General features: G+C 43.3%; 1 protein-coding gene across 4 annotated transcripts in view; it reads right to left on the bottom strand.

Moving 5' to 3' along the window:
• GALNT13 (polypeptide N-acetylgalactosaminyltransferase 13) overlaps positions 1–17361 on the bottom strand; it is a 238940-nt gene that overhangs the window by 24670 nt on the left and 196909 nt on the right. For all 4 annotated transcript variants that reach the window (XM_083350454.1, XM_083350456.1, XM_083350457.1 and 1 more), the window contains 2 exons: positions 14182–14280; positions 443–577 (listed from right to left, as the gene is read on the bottom strand). In XM_083350454.1, the coding sequence (XP_083206580.1) occupies positions 443–577; positions 14182–14280 (234 nt within the window). The remainder of the gene's footprint in view (positions 1–442; positions 578–14181; positions 14281–17361) is intronic.

Genomic DNA, 17361 nt, shown 5'->3' with positions numbered 1-17361 from the left:
AATGCTCTGAATAACCTAATACATGAGTAGTTAGCGATTCATTGCCTTTAGGCTCAATTGTACGGAGAACTCAAGTTTAGAAGAGGTTCCTGTGGTAGAAGGAATAATAATTTACGTGAGAGATGGGGTTATAAGGGAAAGAGATGCAAAGTTAGTATCCTCACCCCCAACATATCTGAAAATAAAAGGGGAAGAAACAATGGTGAAAACATTTGTTAACAAATTCACCAACCTGCTAAAGAATCTTCTCAACCCCGGCAACTTTAAGATCTGTGGACTTCCAATTCCTAGAATTCCGCAGCCAGCATGCTAGATGTGCCAACATGCATATCTTAAAGTTGACAAAGTTGAGAAATACCGTTTTAGCCTTTTGTTGTTGTTGTTAGCTCCAGGCAAGCAACAGCATTGTTCAAATCCTTCATTTCTGTATTTGAATAAATACCTCGGCATCGTATTCCCAAAGTTGATTTCCTCTCATGTGATGGCACTTCAGCATAATTACAGGCCCATTGAGCCTAGAGACATCCAAACATAAATCATCTGTGCGAATTTCCTTGTCGGCAGTGTATGAAAATACCTGGAAGAGAGAGGTCCTGTTGGTAAAATAACAGCTAATGCTTAAGAGAAAAAGTTAACGACGACATGGAAAGCATTATGGAAAACATAAGATTTTGTTTCAGACCTGATAACTCCCATTTCATCCATTGCCTGGCCATTCCAGTGAATGTGAATGCATACAACAAAGATTTCGGCTTTTTGCTCAAGGATCAGCAGTAGGGAATCTGTATTTTGTTTCTTAATCTGTATTACGTACAGACAGTCCTCATGTAATAACCACTCATTTACTGACCATTTGAACTTATGACAGCACCCAACAAGTATTATATTTATAACTGGTTCTTATTGTTGCAGCTATCACAGCATTCCTGTGGCCATGTGAACATGATGTGGGCTCACGGCAACCAGCTCGCAGCATCTAAGTTGCAGCATCCTGCAGTTATGTGATCACCATTTGCAACAATCCCTGCCAGCTTCCAATGAAGTCAGTGAAGAAGCCAGGAGGAGGTTGCAAATGGCAACAGCGTAATGTCAAGCTTAATAATGCTGTGGAATTCGCTTAATAATGGCAACTTAAAGTGCCAGAACTGCCGTCACTAAGCGACTGTCACGTGACATTACATTTTGCAACTGCATTGCTTAGTGACAGAAATTCCAGTCCCAATCACCATCATTAAGTGAGGATCTTAACTGTGTGAAAAGCAAATAAGTGCAATGAACTAGATCATGTTCTCTGAAAAGAAACTTAAGAATGAAACCCTACACATCACTATTCAGGAATACTTTTATAAAGTTACAGAACCAGATATGGAATTGTGTTGTACTCTACTTAATTACCAAAATTAAAGTCGCGTACACTGTACCTTTACGGCAGTAAGCGTCACTGAATTTAATAGGGCTTGCATTTCAGTAGTTAAATATAGCGCTTCTTTTTCAAAATAGTCTGTAATGATAATCTTGGAAATTGCCTTCCATGTAGAAAACATTAATTACTCCAAGATTCTTAGCAGACATTTATAGAAAAATAGGTTTGATTTTGCTAAAAAAAAACCACCCTAGAATAACTAGGATGGATTTTGATTGCAAAAGCCATTTGAGTGACTAGGGAAGCCTGAATGTCATATACTCTATTACAATTCTCTATTACAAACTGTAGCAAGCAATTAAAACATAAAAATAAATTCTGTACACAGGGAGCAGTTATGAGGACAAAAAAAAAGCACAGATATGTTTTCAATAATCTCAAGCTTTGGGGTATTTTAATCATGTAAGTAAATATTTAAATGTTGTTCGTGAAAAGGTTGATTCTAATGGAGATACAGTTGAGATATTTTTAAAAATTCAGGTTTCTAAGAAGTATAATTCAATTATGTAGAGTTAATGTTCATGTATGCTATTACTGCTTTATTGTTAAATAGAGTGATATATTGATAGGTTGGCACAGCCTGAGAGACATCTAAGATCTACATCTGTTGTGACTCAGGGCCAGCCTGTGGGTCCGACAGCCGGGTCCGATGTATCGGAGGACTCAGATGTGGGGGAGGAGGGAAACGAACCGGCTGATGATGATTTGGAGACTTTGCAGAGTCCTCAGCCGGGAACCTCTTCTCAGCTGTGTGAGCCCGAGAGTGCGGAGGATGATGACCCACAGCTGGCCCTGTTCAAGGACGCCCGACGCAGGAGGCAGACGAGCAGGGACAAACAAAGGAAGGCTATGGGACTCCTCGGGAGGAGGCACAGGGAGACCACGCCCTGAGCTCTCTATAAAAGAAGTGTTTGGGGAGGGGCTAGTTGCTGAAAGCAACTTTTTCGTTTGAGAAGTCAAGCTCTTGTATTTTTGTAACAGTGTAATTAAAACTTGGCAGAAGCCTTTTGATCTTGGACGCTTTCCAGACTCTTCCTTTGATTAGGGGTGCGAGAAGAGGGCTGGTTCAGAACAGTTTGCTTTCAGCCACCCACCCCTTAATACTACGATGGAGCAGCTTCTTGCCGAGAATGTCCAGCTCAACCAGCAACTCACCTTGCTGGCCACTCAGGTGGCACAACTGCAGGCTCAGGTACATGCTGCCCCCCCACCCAGGAGGAAATGTCAGATAGCTATGCCGGATAAATTCGCTGGTAATCCAGAACTGTTTCCTGCCTTCCTGGGACAATGCCAGCTTTATATCAGCGTGAGAGCAGCTGATTTCCCCACTGACCGAGATAAGGTGGGATTCGTGTTGAGCCTTCTGTCGGGAGATGCAGCTCGTTGGGGCACGCCTCTGTTGGCACAGCCTAGCCCTTTGTTGGATAACTTTGGGGGGTTTTGTGACCATAAGCGCCTCATGTACGAGGACCCGATTAAGGCACAGACGGCCACCCGACGCCTGAAAGCTTTGAGGCAGGGTCAGCGCCCTCTACAGGCCTATATCAGCGATTTCCGGCTGCTTAGCCAGGATTCCGCCTGGAATGAGGCTGCGCTCGTGGATGCCTTTCAGGATGGCTTGTCAGAGGAGATGTTGGATGAGCTGGCCCGCGTGGACATTCCCTCAGACCTGAATGGGCTGATCCATCTTTGTCTGCGGATCGATGCCCGGCTGCAGCAGCGTAAGAGTCGCCGTGCCACCCCACAGACCCCTGCCGCCCCTGTTGTGCGTGAGCCCCCGGTCCAGAGGGAGGAGCCAATGGAGCTGGGTGCCGCCAGGTCCCGTCTATCGGTGACGGAAATGGACAGACGACGATCGGAGGGGTTGTGTTTTTACTGTGGGGACCCTGGACATTTGGCTGCTTCTTGCCCGAAGAAGCGTCAGCGGGCGTCAGTGACCAAGCCTGCCCCGAGAAAGTCCCCTGCTTTGTTATCGGGAAACGGCCCGAGCCCGATCTAGACGGTGTGAAAGATCGGGCGACCCACAACATCCACACCGAGCGACGCCGTTCCGACGGTGCCTGTGAACCTCCACGGCATTTGATTTTGGAGGCACGTCTGATCCTCCCTGGCAAGTCAGAGGGGATTCCAGTCCATGCCTTAATTGACTCTGGGGCTACCACTAACTTTATGGATTCGGCCTTTGTGGCCAAATGGGCTGTTCCCCAGTGTCCAGTGGATCCGCCCATGCTTGTGGAGACCATCGATGGTCGAGTGCTCCTGTCCGGGCCTATCACGGCCGCCACGCAACCCGTGTGTATGGCCATCAGTACCCATGTGGAGGCCATTCAGTTCTACGTCACTTCGGATCTGCACTTCCCCGTGGTCTTGGGACTGGCGTGGCTCCGGGCGCATGATCCACAGATCTATTGGTCTCAGAACTTGGTCACCTTCCCAAGTTTGCAGTGCGTGGACCACACCCGCCATATCTGTGCCGGCCAGGTGGAGGGTTCCTCAGGGGTTTCCTTGCCTCCCGAACTGTCCGACTTTGCTGACGTGTTCAGCGAGTCAGAGGCGGACCAATTACCCCCGCACAGGCCCTACGACTGCTCCATTGACCTAGTCCCTGATGCGCCTCTCCCAGTGGGGCGTTTGTACTCCATGTCGGAGCCCGAGTTGGCTGCATTGCGGGACTTCCTGACGAAGAACTTGGCTCGTGGTTTCATCCGGCCCTCGTCCTCGCCAGTGTCTGCGCCCGTGCTCTTCGTCAAAAAGAAGTCGGGCGAGTTACGGCTTTGCTGTGACTACCGGAAACTCAACGCTATCACGGTGCGTAACCGCTACCCGCTGCCCCTCATCCCCGAGCTCTTGGACCGACTCCGGGAGGCTAAGATCTTCACGAAACTGGACCTGCGTGGAGCTTACAACCTCGTCAGGGTTCGGCCGGGTGATGAGTGGAAGACGGCGTTTGGTACTCGCTATGGACATTTCGAGTACACGGTGATGCCGTTTGGCCTGACCAACGCCCCCGCTGTGTTTCAGCATTTTATGAATGACGTCTTTCGGGATCTGTTGGACCAGTTTGTTGTGATTTACCTGGACGACATCCTGATTTACTCCCCGTCGCGTGAAGCGCATCATCAGCATCTCCGTCAGGTCCTGCAGCGCCTCCGGAATCATCGGCTGTTTGCCAAGTTGGAGAAGTGCCAGTTCTACCAGGTGACCATTGATTTCTTGGGTCACCGCATTTCTCCTGAGGGCATCGCCATGGAACCGAGTAAAGTTGAGTCGTTGCAGAGTTGGCAACCCCCGCGTCGCGTGAAGGATATTCAGCGACTTCTTGGATTTGCCAACTACTATCGGACATTCATCCCTGGCTTTGCTGCCTTGACAGCCCCCCTCACCCGGCTCCTGCAGAAGAAGACTCGGTTCCAGTGGAACGCCCCCGAACAACAGGCGTTCCAAGCTCTGAAGGACGCCTTCATGAAGGAGCCCATCTTGAAGCATCCTGACCCGCAACGGCCGTTTGTCGTGGAGGCGGACGCCTCCGACATTGCCATTGGGGCCGTGTTACTTCAGGCAGCGACGCCCAACGGTACCCTTTTCCCTTGCGCGTATCACTCACGGAAATTGAATCCCTCGGAGCGCAACTATACCATCTGGGAGAAGGAGCTGCTGGCCATCAAGGCGGCGTTCGAGGCTTGGAGGCATCATCTGGAGGGGGCGCGGCATCAAATCGAGGTCCGGACGGACCACAAGAATCTGGAAAGCCTGCAGACCGCTCGGAATTTGAACCAACGCCAGATCCGGTGGTCCCTCTTCTTTGCGAGGTTTGACTTCCGGGTGCGGTACATACCAAGCGGGCACAACCAGAGAGCGGATGCTCTGTCCAGGAAGCCCGAGTACACCCGAGTGGAAGACAAGCTTCCGCCCAGGACCGTGATCCCCGTCGAGTCTTTTGCTGCGGTGCGGGAGCCGGTGGATATACGGGCTCAGATCCGGGAGGCGCAGCAGCAGGAGGCGTGGGTGGCTCAGCGGAAGGAAGAGGTGGGGCCAGATTCGCCTTGGTCGGTCACGGATGGACTCCTGTATTATCGTGACCGGCTCTATGTTCCAGGAGGGCCACTCAGGGGACTCGTCCTCAGCCAATGTCATGATAACCCGGCTGCGGGGCATTTTGGCCTGTTCAAGACTCTGAACCTGGTCTCCCGTACATTCTGGTGGCCCCGAGTCCGACACGATGTCCAGTCTTATGTCACCTCCTGCGTCCCATGCAGGCAGGCCAAGTCAGCGACAGGGGCCCCGCCTGGTTTACTGCAGCCTTTGCCAACGCCCAAGAGACCCTGGGGGGCTGTGTCCATGGACTTTCTGACGGATCTACCCCCATCCTCCGGCTTCACGACAGTGTTTGTGGTGGTGGACATGTTGACCAAGATGGCGCACTTCATCCCCTGTCGCGGCTTACCGTCAGCTCGCGCCACTAGTCGCATGTTCATCCAACAGGTGTTCCGGCTGCACGGCCTTCCCGATAGAGTCGTCTCCGATAGGGGGGCCCAGTTTACAGCCCGCTTCTGGCAGGAGTTGATGCGGGCGTTGGACATTAAGGTTTGCCTCTCGTCCGCGCATCATCCTCAGACCGACGGGGGTACCGAGAAGGTCATCGGCATTTTGGAGCAGTATCTGCGCTGCTACGTTAACCTGCAGCAGGACAATTGGGTGGACTATTTGGCCATAGCCGAGTTTGCCTTTAACAACTCGCAGCACACCTCCACGCAGATGACACCGTTCTTGGCCAATGTGGGTTATCACCCTCGGTTTTTCCCCCTTTCTCCCGTGGACTCACCGGAGCCGGCAGCGAACGAATTCATGGCGGAGTTACAGGCGATCCATCGGTTGGTGCGACGGCAGCTGGAGAAGGCCAAGGCCGACTACAAGAGGTTCGCCGATCGGTCGAGAAGGGATACGCCTCCATTATCGGTGGGGGATCGGGTCTGGCTGTCCACCAGGAACCTACCATCCACTCGGCCGGCGAGGAAGCTGGACCACCGTTACCTTGGACCGTTCCCAGTCGAGGCCGTCATCAACCCGGTCGCCTATCGTTTAACTCTGCCACGTTCCCTGCGCGTGCACCCCGTCTTCCATCGGTCCTTGTTGGTCCCCGAACAACCGGCTTGTCCACTTCGCCAAGCGGAACCTCCCCCATCAGGACCTCGTGATGGCGACAGCACCCCCGAGTACGAGGTCGCCAGCATCAGGGATTCCCGCTGGCTGAAAGGTCGCTTCCAGTACCTGATCGAGTGGAAAGGGTACGGGCCGGAGGACTTCACATGGGAAGACGCGACCGCCGTTCATGCCCCTGCGTTGGTGACTGCTTTTCACGAACAGTTCCCATCCCGACCGCATCCGGATCGGCAGACCCGGGGGAAGGGCCCTGCGGTGCGGGATAGTGTTGTGACTCAGGGCCAGCCTGTGGGTCCGACAGCCGGGTCCGATGTATCGGAGGACTCAGATGTGGGGGAGGAGGGAAACGAACCGGCTGATGATGATTTGGAGACTTTGCAGAGTCCTCAGCCGGGAACCTCTTCTCAGCTGTGTGAGCCCGAGAGTGCGGAGGATGATGACCCACAGCTGGCCCTGTTCAAGGACGCCCGACGCAGGAGGCAGACGAGCAGGGACAAACAAAGGAAGGCTATGGGACTCCTCGGGAGGAGGCACAGGGAGACCACGCCCTGAGCTCTCTATAAAAGAAGTGTTTGGGGAGGGGCTAGTTGCTGAAAGCAACTTTTTCGTTTGAGAAGTCAAGCTCTTGTATTTTTGTAACAGTGTAATTAAAACTTGGCAGAAGCCTTTTGATCTTGGACGCTTTCCAGACTCTTCCTTTGATTAGGGGTGCGAGAAGAGGGCTGGTTCAGAACAACATCAAAGGCACTTGGTTCAAATCTTCTAATGGCAATTAACTTGATAAGCAGTCTGTGTCTTCAATGGTCCCTGAAATATGAGGTAATATTACTGAACTCGTAAGTTCATTTTAGGGATCATAGAATTCAGCTATGTAAAGCACTTTACAGTGTTATATAAATGTGAAACATAAGTTCTCAAACAGCTTAATTAATCATGCTATAAATATTAAAAGTAGCACCTGACAATTAATAACATGATTCATGCAAATATTACAGGAGAAGTGAATACATTTCTGGAGAGCTGACTTTATTGTGTTAGCAGCCATAAAAAAGCAAATCCTTGTTTTATATTTCAAAGAGAAGGGAGAATATATAATAATAGAAGAATTGGACAACGCAGTTACCTTTGCTATTTTGTCTTATTTCTGTTAGTCAGAGTGGGCCTAGGCCAGGGTAGGCAACCTTGGCTCTTTTATGACTCGTGGACTTCAACTCCCAGAATTCCTGAGCCTGCTGGCTCAGGAATTCTGGGAGTTGAAGTCCACGAGTCATAAAAGAGCCAAGGTTGCCTACCTCTGGCCTAGGAAAATGCATCTGTCCCATGAACAAAGCTGTAGAATGCAACAAGAAGTGAATAGATTTTATTTGATTTTGTTTCTAGGGCTGTTCATGATTCTTTGTGTTTATGTGTTTACCTTTATTTGTAAGTCACCCAAAGTCGTCTGGAGTTGGGTATATACAAATTGTATAAACAAACATAAATACATAAATAAAATTCTCTTTTCATAATCTCTAATGATGGTGGCTGTTTCTCCAGGAAAAGATAGATGAAAACATGCTGAATCTCTTTTGCTTCAAAATTTGAAAGTGATACGAGTATCTTCAGTGGGTTTTTAAATTTCAAATGTTTACATATACAAACAGAACATACCATAGATGTTGACGGGAGGAAGGCAAGGAGGATTAAGAAATGAAATGTGTGATGACATGCAAGGTTGGTGTTGCAAAATCTCCTCTTTATGTACCTGAATGCAATGTTGCAACACAAGTATGAAAGGGCACAATTTGCCTTATGAGGGCAAGGTGCACTTTTTACAATTTTGGCATCCTTATGGACTGCTGATGGATATCCCACACCCCAATTTGTACTGTACAAGACTGACCTGGAACAGTAAAAGACTTTAGATGCAGCAGCATTATAACAGAATTGTAGCTGATTAAATTTGGGATGTAAAAACGAAGAAATGAAAGATGAAATAGGCAGTAAGAAAGGAAAGAATGAAAGAGAAGAAAGAAAAGCGTGCAGAGAAGAAAAGAAAGAAAAGAGTGCATTCTGAAAGAGTACAGAGGAGAGCAACAAAGTTGATTAAGGGCTGGATGCTAAAACATATAAAGAATGGTTGCAGGAATTGGGTATGTCTAGTCTAGTGAAAAGGGACGCAGTGGCTCAGTGGGTTAGGACGCTGAGCTTGTCGATCAGAAGATCGGCAGTTTGGCGGGTCGAATCTCGAGTGCCACATAGCAGAGTGAGCGCCTGTTACTCGTCCCAGCTACTGCCAACCTAGCAGTTCGAAAGCACGTAAAAATGCAAGTAGAAAAATAGGGACCACTACGGTGGGAAGGTAACAGCGTTCCATGCACCTTTAGTGTCTAGTCATGCCGGCCACATGACCACAGAGATGTCCTCGGACAAACACTGGCTCTTTGGCTTTGAAACGGAGATGAGCACCGGCTCCTAGAGTTGGAAACAACTAGCACGTATGTGCAGGGGAACCTTTACCTTTACTTTAGTCTAGTGAAAAGAAGGACTAGGGGTGACATGATAGTGGTGCTCCAATATTTGAAAAAAAAAAAGGGGGGGGAATCAGCCTATTTTCCAAAGCACCAGAAGGCAAGACAAGAAGCAATGGTTGGAAACTAATCAAAGAGAGAAGCAACCTAGAACTAAGGAAAAATTTCCTGACAGTGAGAACAATTAACCAGTGGAACAACCTGCCTCCAGAAGTTGAGGGAGCTCTGTCACTGGAGGTTTTTAAAAAGAGATTGGACAGTCATTTGTCTGAAATGGTATAAGGTCTCCTGATTGTGCAAGAGGTTGGAGTAGAAGTCCTACAAGGTCATTTGAACACTGTTATTGTTAAGTTTTGTTAAGAAAAAACATTATAAAGGGGATAGGTAGAAATTACTAATTCCAACCTGCCACTTAATTTGAAGCCAGATCTTGGTCAGAATAAAATTAAGTGAAATTAAAGCAATATAAGTGACATCTATTCTAATTATTTACAAGGCTCCCAATCATTTTGAATTCACCCCTCAACCAACTTAAAGGTATTCAAAAGTAATCAAAAGTAAAAGAAATGTGTTCTCCCTTAGTTGTTGAAAGCAACCCTTTGCCAATTAACTATAGAATGCTGCCTTTGGCGAAGCACACAAATTGAATTTGATTGCCTTACCAATTACAGAATGCATGCAAATCATTTTAAGTTACCAATTAGGTGCTTTAGAAAGGAAAAAGATTAAAAACAGATTTAATCGCAATTTATTGTTAATATTCTAATATTTAGTTACACATGATACAAAGCTCTTTATAAAAGAATGTTGCAAATGCTTATACAAGCAACTTCTAATAGCATTCAAGAAGAAAAATGCTTTAATTCTTAACTTATCATTCATATATTATTGGGCAATTAAAGGAATAGGAACCCTTTTCACATAAGACATTTTTTTAAATGTATGAGAAAATATATAGGGCTACTTATTGCCATTTCAGATGATGTTGGCCAATATAAATAAAGGATTCTTGCATTAATTTAAAATAAGTAACTGAAGTGCAATGGTTAAGTTCATTTGGGAAGGATAGTACTATATGCATAAGCCAAATGACTGGATATTCTTTTGAATAAAATATTATACTGCTGATCTTTTTAAATGTAGTAAGGAATATATTAATTACACCTAATGTTTAATTTACTTAATTGAATATGCCTAGTACACTATCTAAAATTAGTTTTATGAGACACTTGAAATTTTGCGCTTATTAGAAAAAAACTTACGGAATTTGTGTATCTGTGTGAGAGGTGGCAATATTGTCTCTACTTCTTTTAAAATGTAAATATGGATATAGGACTATCTTGCTATTGCCATAAATTGTGTGATAGTATATTATAGCATATCAATGGATTGTATCAATCTCTATCTTGTACTACTTCCTTTTTAAGACCCTGCAATTCCTTAAAGTACATTATTTCTACAAATTATTTTAAGAAGGTCAGAAATGACCTTCAAGAGATTACAAATTCTTGTGTGTGTGTGTGTGTGTGTAAGGTAAAGGTAAAGGTTCCCCCGCACATGCGTGCTAGTCGTTTCCAACTCTAGGGGCTGGTGCTCATCTCCGTTTAAAAGCCGAAGAGCCAGCGCTTGTCCTAGGATGTCTCCGTGGTCATGTGGCCGGCATGACTAGACGCCAAAGACGCACGGAACACTGTTACCTTCCCACCATAGTGGTCCCTATTTTTCTACTTGCATTTTTACCTGCTTTCGAACTGCTAGGTTGGCAGAAGCTGGGATGAGTATATATATACAGTACATATATAACTGGCAAAAGGAATGTCCCTACCACAGTAGTTGAATTTAAGGAGGGGAAAAAAGGCCTTATAAGAACCAGCTATAATACAGTTGATAAAGGATGGTATAGGGTTTGATGCTTGAGCATGGGGTTGGACTAGAAGACCTCCAAGGTCCCTCCCAACTCTGTTATTCTGCTATTCTATTCTGTTATTTGGGAAGGGGGGAACGGACATTTTTTTCTTTCTAGTTCAACGTAGAAAATTGTATTGTAGGCCTCTCAGAGTCACTCTGGATAGTGAGATGGGTAGTGTATAAATTTAATAAATAAATAGATTTAATAAATAAAATAAACAGAAAATGCAGCAGTGCAATTAGAAGGGGATTGAGGCTCCAGGGCATCAAAACAGTACTTCGGGCAGAGTGTCCATTTCTACTTTAATGGTGTGCCGTCAAGTCAATATTGATTCTTAGCAACCATATAGGTATGGTCTGTCTCCAACCTGGCCTTTCAGATATCCCAACGCTGCACTCATCACTGCTGCAATTGTCCATTTACCTTCCTGCTGGTTATCCTCTCTTTCTTTCCATTGCTATAGCCTTCTCAAAGCAGCCACATCTTCTCATATGGTGTCCACAATATAATTTGAGGCTGACCATTTGTACCTTGTGTAAGAATTCTGGATTAATTTGTTCTATGAACCATTTGTTGGCTTGGCTAACTCATGTATTCCCATGGGTATTCTCCAATTCCAAAATCCAAAAGCAGTGATTCTCTTTCTCTCCTGGTTCTTCAGAGTCCAACTTTCACTCCCTTAGAGTGTCACTACTTACACAATTCATCATTTTTGTAGGTATAGACACATCATAGGATCTGAATATTTTTTCCAAGGCCTTCATCACTATACGCCCTCAAGAATTAAACTGCAGTATATTTCTTGACTGCTAGTGCTTTTACCGTATTTTCCGGTGTATAAGACGACTCTTTAACCCATGAAAATCTTCTCAAAAGTCAGGGGTCGTCTTATACGCTGGGTGCTGAAACTTTAGGGACAGGGCTGGCTGGAAAACCTGGAGCGGATCTCCCATTTTGGCTGCGCAGGGAAAGCGGGACCAATTGGAGAAGAAGCTGCAGTCTGTGATTTTTTACAGGCTGGGGTCTGGGTGTCTTTCCTTCTAAAGTTGAAGAGCAGCTGTAGTATATTCCAACTTGAAAGGCAGGTGGGGAAGGCAGCAGTCAGAGCAGCTGCTTAGCTCTAAGAACACATTTGACTTAGGAACTGGGCGGGCTGGCTGGAAAACCTGGAGCAGATCTCCCATTTGGTCTTTTTTTTTTAAAAAAAAATCCCATTTATATCCCGCCCTTCTCCGAAGACTCAGGGCGGCTTACAATTTAAAGCACAAATCAATGTGCTTAGCAATAGCCTTCATTCTATGTATATGCCTGCTTATTAGGGCTTTCACACACCCCCCAAGCAGCATTATTACAAAGTCAGCTTATTGCCCCCAACAATCTGGGTCCTCATTTTACCTACCTCGGAAGGATGGAAGGCTGAGTCAACCTTGAGCCTGGTGGGATGCGAACCTGCACTAATTACAGGCAGCTGGTGTTACTTAAGGCTCTGCGCAGGGAAAGCTTTAGAGTGAATTAGGAAAAGTTTAATCCACTTGCACTGTTTTATGTTTACATGTTTGATGACAAACAGCCTTATGTTTATAAGCCTTATGTTTTCCTACTAAGTACCTGCATGTCATAAGCATTTGAATTAAAATTACCATATTAAAATCAAATCTGATGTTTTTTAATTTTTATTTGGTGTGCGTTGGAAGAGGGGTAGTCTTATACAGTGAGTATAGCCCAAACCCTATAATTTAACAGGAAATGTAGGGGGTCGTCTTATACGCCCAGTTGTCTTATACGCCAGAAAATACGGTACTATTAATAGTTGACCCTAAAAGGATGACATTATCGATTATATCAATATCTTCGTTGTGAGTACTAAGCTTGGTTGCTGTACCTATTCTCATTAGTTTGGTCTTCTTCATTTTAATCGCAGTCCCATTTTTTTCATTGTGCTCCTTGACTTTCACTACTAGAGCTTGCAGAGAATTTGCATTTTCAGCTATCAGAAGAGTGTCATCGGTGCAAGCCTATGATGTTTCTTCCTCTAATTTTAAAACTATGCTAATCTTGCAATTCATTCCCCCCCGCCCAATATTTTCTCAGCCTATGGATTGAATAAAGAAGGAGAAAGGATATAGCCCTGTCTCATTTCTATCCTGTGTATACAGTTCACATAAAAGATGGTTCAAGATTCCCATATCTGTTGACATTTCACCACTTGGCATGCTCATCACAATAAAATACCTTTATATAGTCAATGAAGCATTTGACATCTACTTTCTCTGAATTTAAAGTTGTGGGAAATTAAATACTTGTATATTTAAAGTGAAATTAAGCTTTAGTTCTTATGCAAAAAAAAATCCCATGCTGTGAATTAATTTTCTATAAAACAATGGGAAAAAAGCTTCTCTGTTCAATTCCTTTTTTTAGTCCATCTCCTGTAATCTGTTATATATGGACTAGATTTTGCACTTTTGTCTGAGAACTATCAAAATGTAGTAAGAATAATGGGATGAAGCTTGTCTAAGAAAAATAGGGACAATTACTTACTTGGATCACTGAAGACATTGTAATATATCTTAAAACAAAGCACAGCATAATATAACCCAATATAGAACAAGCTTGTAATATAATTGTTGGAATCTCAATGAAGCTTCAAACTGCTTAAACAGATATTTCATCTAGTGTTATTTTTTTATTATTATTATTATTTACCAAATTTGATTTTATTTTGTGTTGATTCACTACCACTTAGGAAAATAAACATTATTTAAACATTCAGATTTTGGGAGGAAAATGAACCTATGTTCAATATGTTCTGTCAGAATTCTTCAAACTATTCAAGTTCTAGTGGAACAAAACTTAAAATGTTTGAAGTGTTCTACCATAGGGAACAATAAAACAACATCATAATGGCCACTCTATACAGTATGTGTAATGCACACACACTTATATAACCTTTCTTAATAAACTCAGCTTTAATCCATGGTCTCATCAGTACAATGAACCAAGTATCAGGACTGAAGTTCTTCCCTGACGTGTGCACAGTTTCACCACACAGGTACAAAAGGACAGAAGCTGTCATTGTGATATGGTAATGTTTATTTTGTACCTCCCCCTCCCCCAAACATTAATGCCTATCTCAATATGCTAAGCCTTAGAAATAATTTTTAAAACAGGGTATATTTTACCTGATTTCCTCCCATGCCGTGACAGTTGAATATGCCTACTTTTTCATTTTCTTTACGTCCCATATTATCTAAACATTGGTTTGTCTCAACATTTCTGATCTGTGAAGAAAAATAAAACTAAGTATATTGCATAATAATTATTACAGGAAATAGTTAAGGGGAAAAAAACAGTAGGAATTTAATAGTTTTTGAAATTATGTAAAATTTAGGATGATGCCCAATTACACAAGCATGCTTACCCTGGGTTCAGTATGAGTTAGTCTCCAGTAGGCATGTCTGCTAAAAAGAAGTGCCATTCAATGCACGTTACTTCTAAATAAAATATTGTGTTAATCGTAGTTTTGTCTAAGAAACGGCACCACCATTTTCACTTGTGCAGAAGAGATAATTTCTATGAAAATTATGCTTTCCAAAGTACTGCTTTTGGAAAGTGACACTCCTAGCTTTCAATGAAAGATAACAAAAAAAAAGAATGTACACTGTGCCCTATTTTAGTGCTAATGGTACTTGCACAAATAAAATTCTATTTGTTTCTCAGCATTCCTTATATTTTAGAAGACCTTTCAAACATTATCCTTGAAGAAAAGCTTCAGATCATATGAGCAGTATTATCAGTACAAAGCAGATTTTTGCAATATGTTTCAGCCTGGAAAACATCTTATACGCAATGCTATTTCTTTTTGTGGGAAACAATAAAGACTTTTTGTACTCAATGCTGAGAATCAGGCCCATTGCAAAGCAAAAAAGTGCTTAAGACTGCTGTATTAGGGTGGGTATTTTTTAAAACTGAGAAAATTGGCAAAAAGATAAAGGTAATGAATAGGCTTTTGGATTTTGTATAGATCGTTGCTACTGTCCGTCCTCTGGAAGGCTTCATTAGTTCCGATTCTCCACACGATCGCTTCTTACTTATATATCCTATCTCCTAAAGACACTGCAAGGTAATCCTTGCAGGTAATCCTCGATTGCCGACCGCTCGCTCAGCATCCATTTAAATTCAAATTTACAGTGTTGAAAACAGAGACTTATGATTGGTCCTCAAAGTTGAGGCTGTAACAGCATCCCACGGTCATATGGTTGCCATTTGTGACCTTCACAGCCTGCTTCTGACCAACAAAGTCAATGGGGGAGCTGACAGGAAGTTGCAAGTTGAAATCATATGACTTGGCAACAGGGGCACATTTATGATGGTTGCAGCATCCCATGGTAACATGATCACTATTTGCAACCTTCAGTCAGCTTCCAACAAGCAAAGTCAATGGGGAAGCCGGCAGGAATTTGCAAGTCGCAGTCATGTGACATCACATTTAATGGCCTATACTAATTTGCCTAATAACCTGCAGTCAGACCTGATGGAACTGACCCTGTAAGTCGGTGCAATCACATTATATTGTGCTTAACAATTGTGTCTCTTAGCAATGGACCTGCCAGTCCTAATTACGGTTGGTAATTGAGGACTACCTGTAAAAATGGCTAGTCTGGCAAGTAGGGATATGTAAGCAGATATAGGCAGAAAATTATCTCTTAATTTTCTTGTTAACAACTTTTTCAAGATGGACCATCCCAATGTTGTCCGCCCATTTGCTTGGAAGCACACAAATTTATTCAACATTACTGGTGTTTGTGTGTGGTAATTTTCTTTTTTTGTAGCTCTAAGACTAAAATCTGTTTTACATTTACAGTTGCATGAACCATAAATGGCAGATTATAATGACCATCCTTTTAGAAATATGGAGAATTGTGGAATTTTTTTTTATGCAGCTGAAAATGTCTACTTGAAATAAGAGTCACTGGGAAGAGTAATCACATGGAAATCTCTTTTAAATGTGAGTATGTTAGCGTAAACTCAGCCTTAAAGTAAGGTATCATATTTTCCTCCACTTCTTTCATTAAGAGTAATGAACGAGTTCCAAGTTCTCTCGTGAAATGTCCATTAAATAAAATGTGAATTCATATTCAGGCTACCCACAGTCTCTCCACTCCAAACATTTATTTTTTTTAAATGGATATTAAGATACCCAATGTCTGAACTGTAGGAAGTTTCTGCCTAAGTATTTGGACAATCCCTTTTATGAATCTGGACTTCAATGATTAACTTTTTATTAAGAGAGAGCTAAAAGAATATAAAATGAAATATCTATTTCTCAGGGGGAAAAACAGTACTTGATTAGGATTTGTTTATTAAGTAAAAATTGGACAAGCTTCATTAAACTATTTAAGGACTTCCTTCCAGCAGCTTTAAGATTTCATGCTTCGTAATTTTCATTTCAGAATGTCAAAAAGATATCTAACCGAGTAAAATAGTAATTATTATTAGATAATACTCCAGAAGATCTAGATGCTAACAGAACTATAAACCAGACTGATTTCAGTTCTTGCTTTTAGGAACTGGATAAGTCTGGTAAAGTGGAAAATATTTATTACATTACACTGAAATGATAGCAACCATATGCTCTTTCATTTTATGAATAATCTCTCTAAGGAATATAATGGAAAGATTGATCAATATAATTTTGTGTGGTCAATGTGTTTAAAAATTACTGTTTCTCTTCTATGAAATCTAATATGTTTTTGTTTCATTCTTGTCTTGATTTCTCCTCATGTCTTTTCCTTTTCCCGTACACTGAAGCAATGGAATATTACAGAAATGAAAGGTTTCATTTCAGTAAAAAAAAATCAGTAAAGAAATGAATTAAAAAAAAACGAAATCTGAAAGGGGGAAAGGGAACCATGTAGGAATAGGTGTCACGGATTGTGTAAAGCCTATGATATATGATTTCCTGTAAGTTACTCAAATTTATTTTGCCTATGTAGAGCAAAGAAATGTATATTTCTGCTAACAAATATCTATTCCACGTTCCGTATTTGTTATATTTCCATCAATGTGCAACTCTCCATATCAGAAACATATTCAAAATCACTGTTTTGTTTTTCTGTCAGGGTCATCTTTGCTATAGTCTGAGGCTTTTAATTTTTTTCCACCCATGGGGCATAATCTAAATCAGAGATCCCTGAACTTTTGGGCACCAGGGACCGGTTCTGTGGAGAGTGTGCACAGACCGGAGAGCGCATGGTTTTGTGTGTTGCCTGCATCCTGCAGATAGGGTATTGCTTGTTTGTTCAGACCAGTTGCTAGCATGCTGCGGCCCGGTACTGGTCTGTGGACTGGGGGTTGGGGAC

Source organism: Vipera ursinii (genome assembly GCF_947247035.1).
Source record: "Vipera ursinii genome assembly, chromosome: 1".
Taxonomy (NCBI): domain Eukaryota; kingdom Metazoa; phylum Chordata; class Lepidosauria; order Squamata; family Viperidae; genus Vipera; species Vipera ursinii.
Note: the sequence above shows the minus strand (reverse complement) of the source record. Positions and strands in the feature narration are given on the sequence as shown.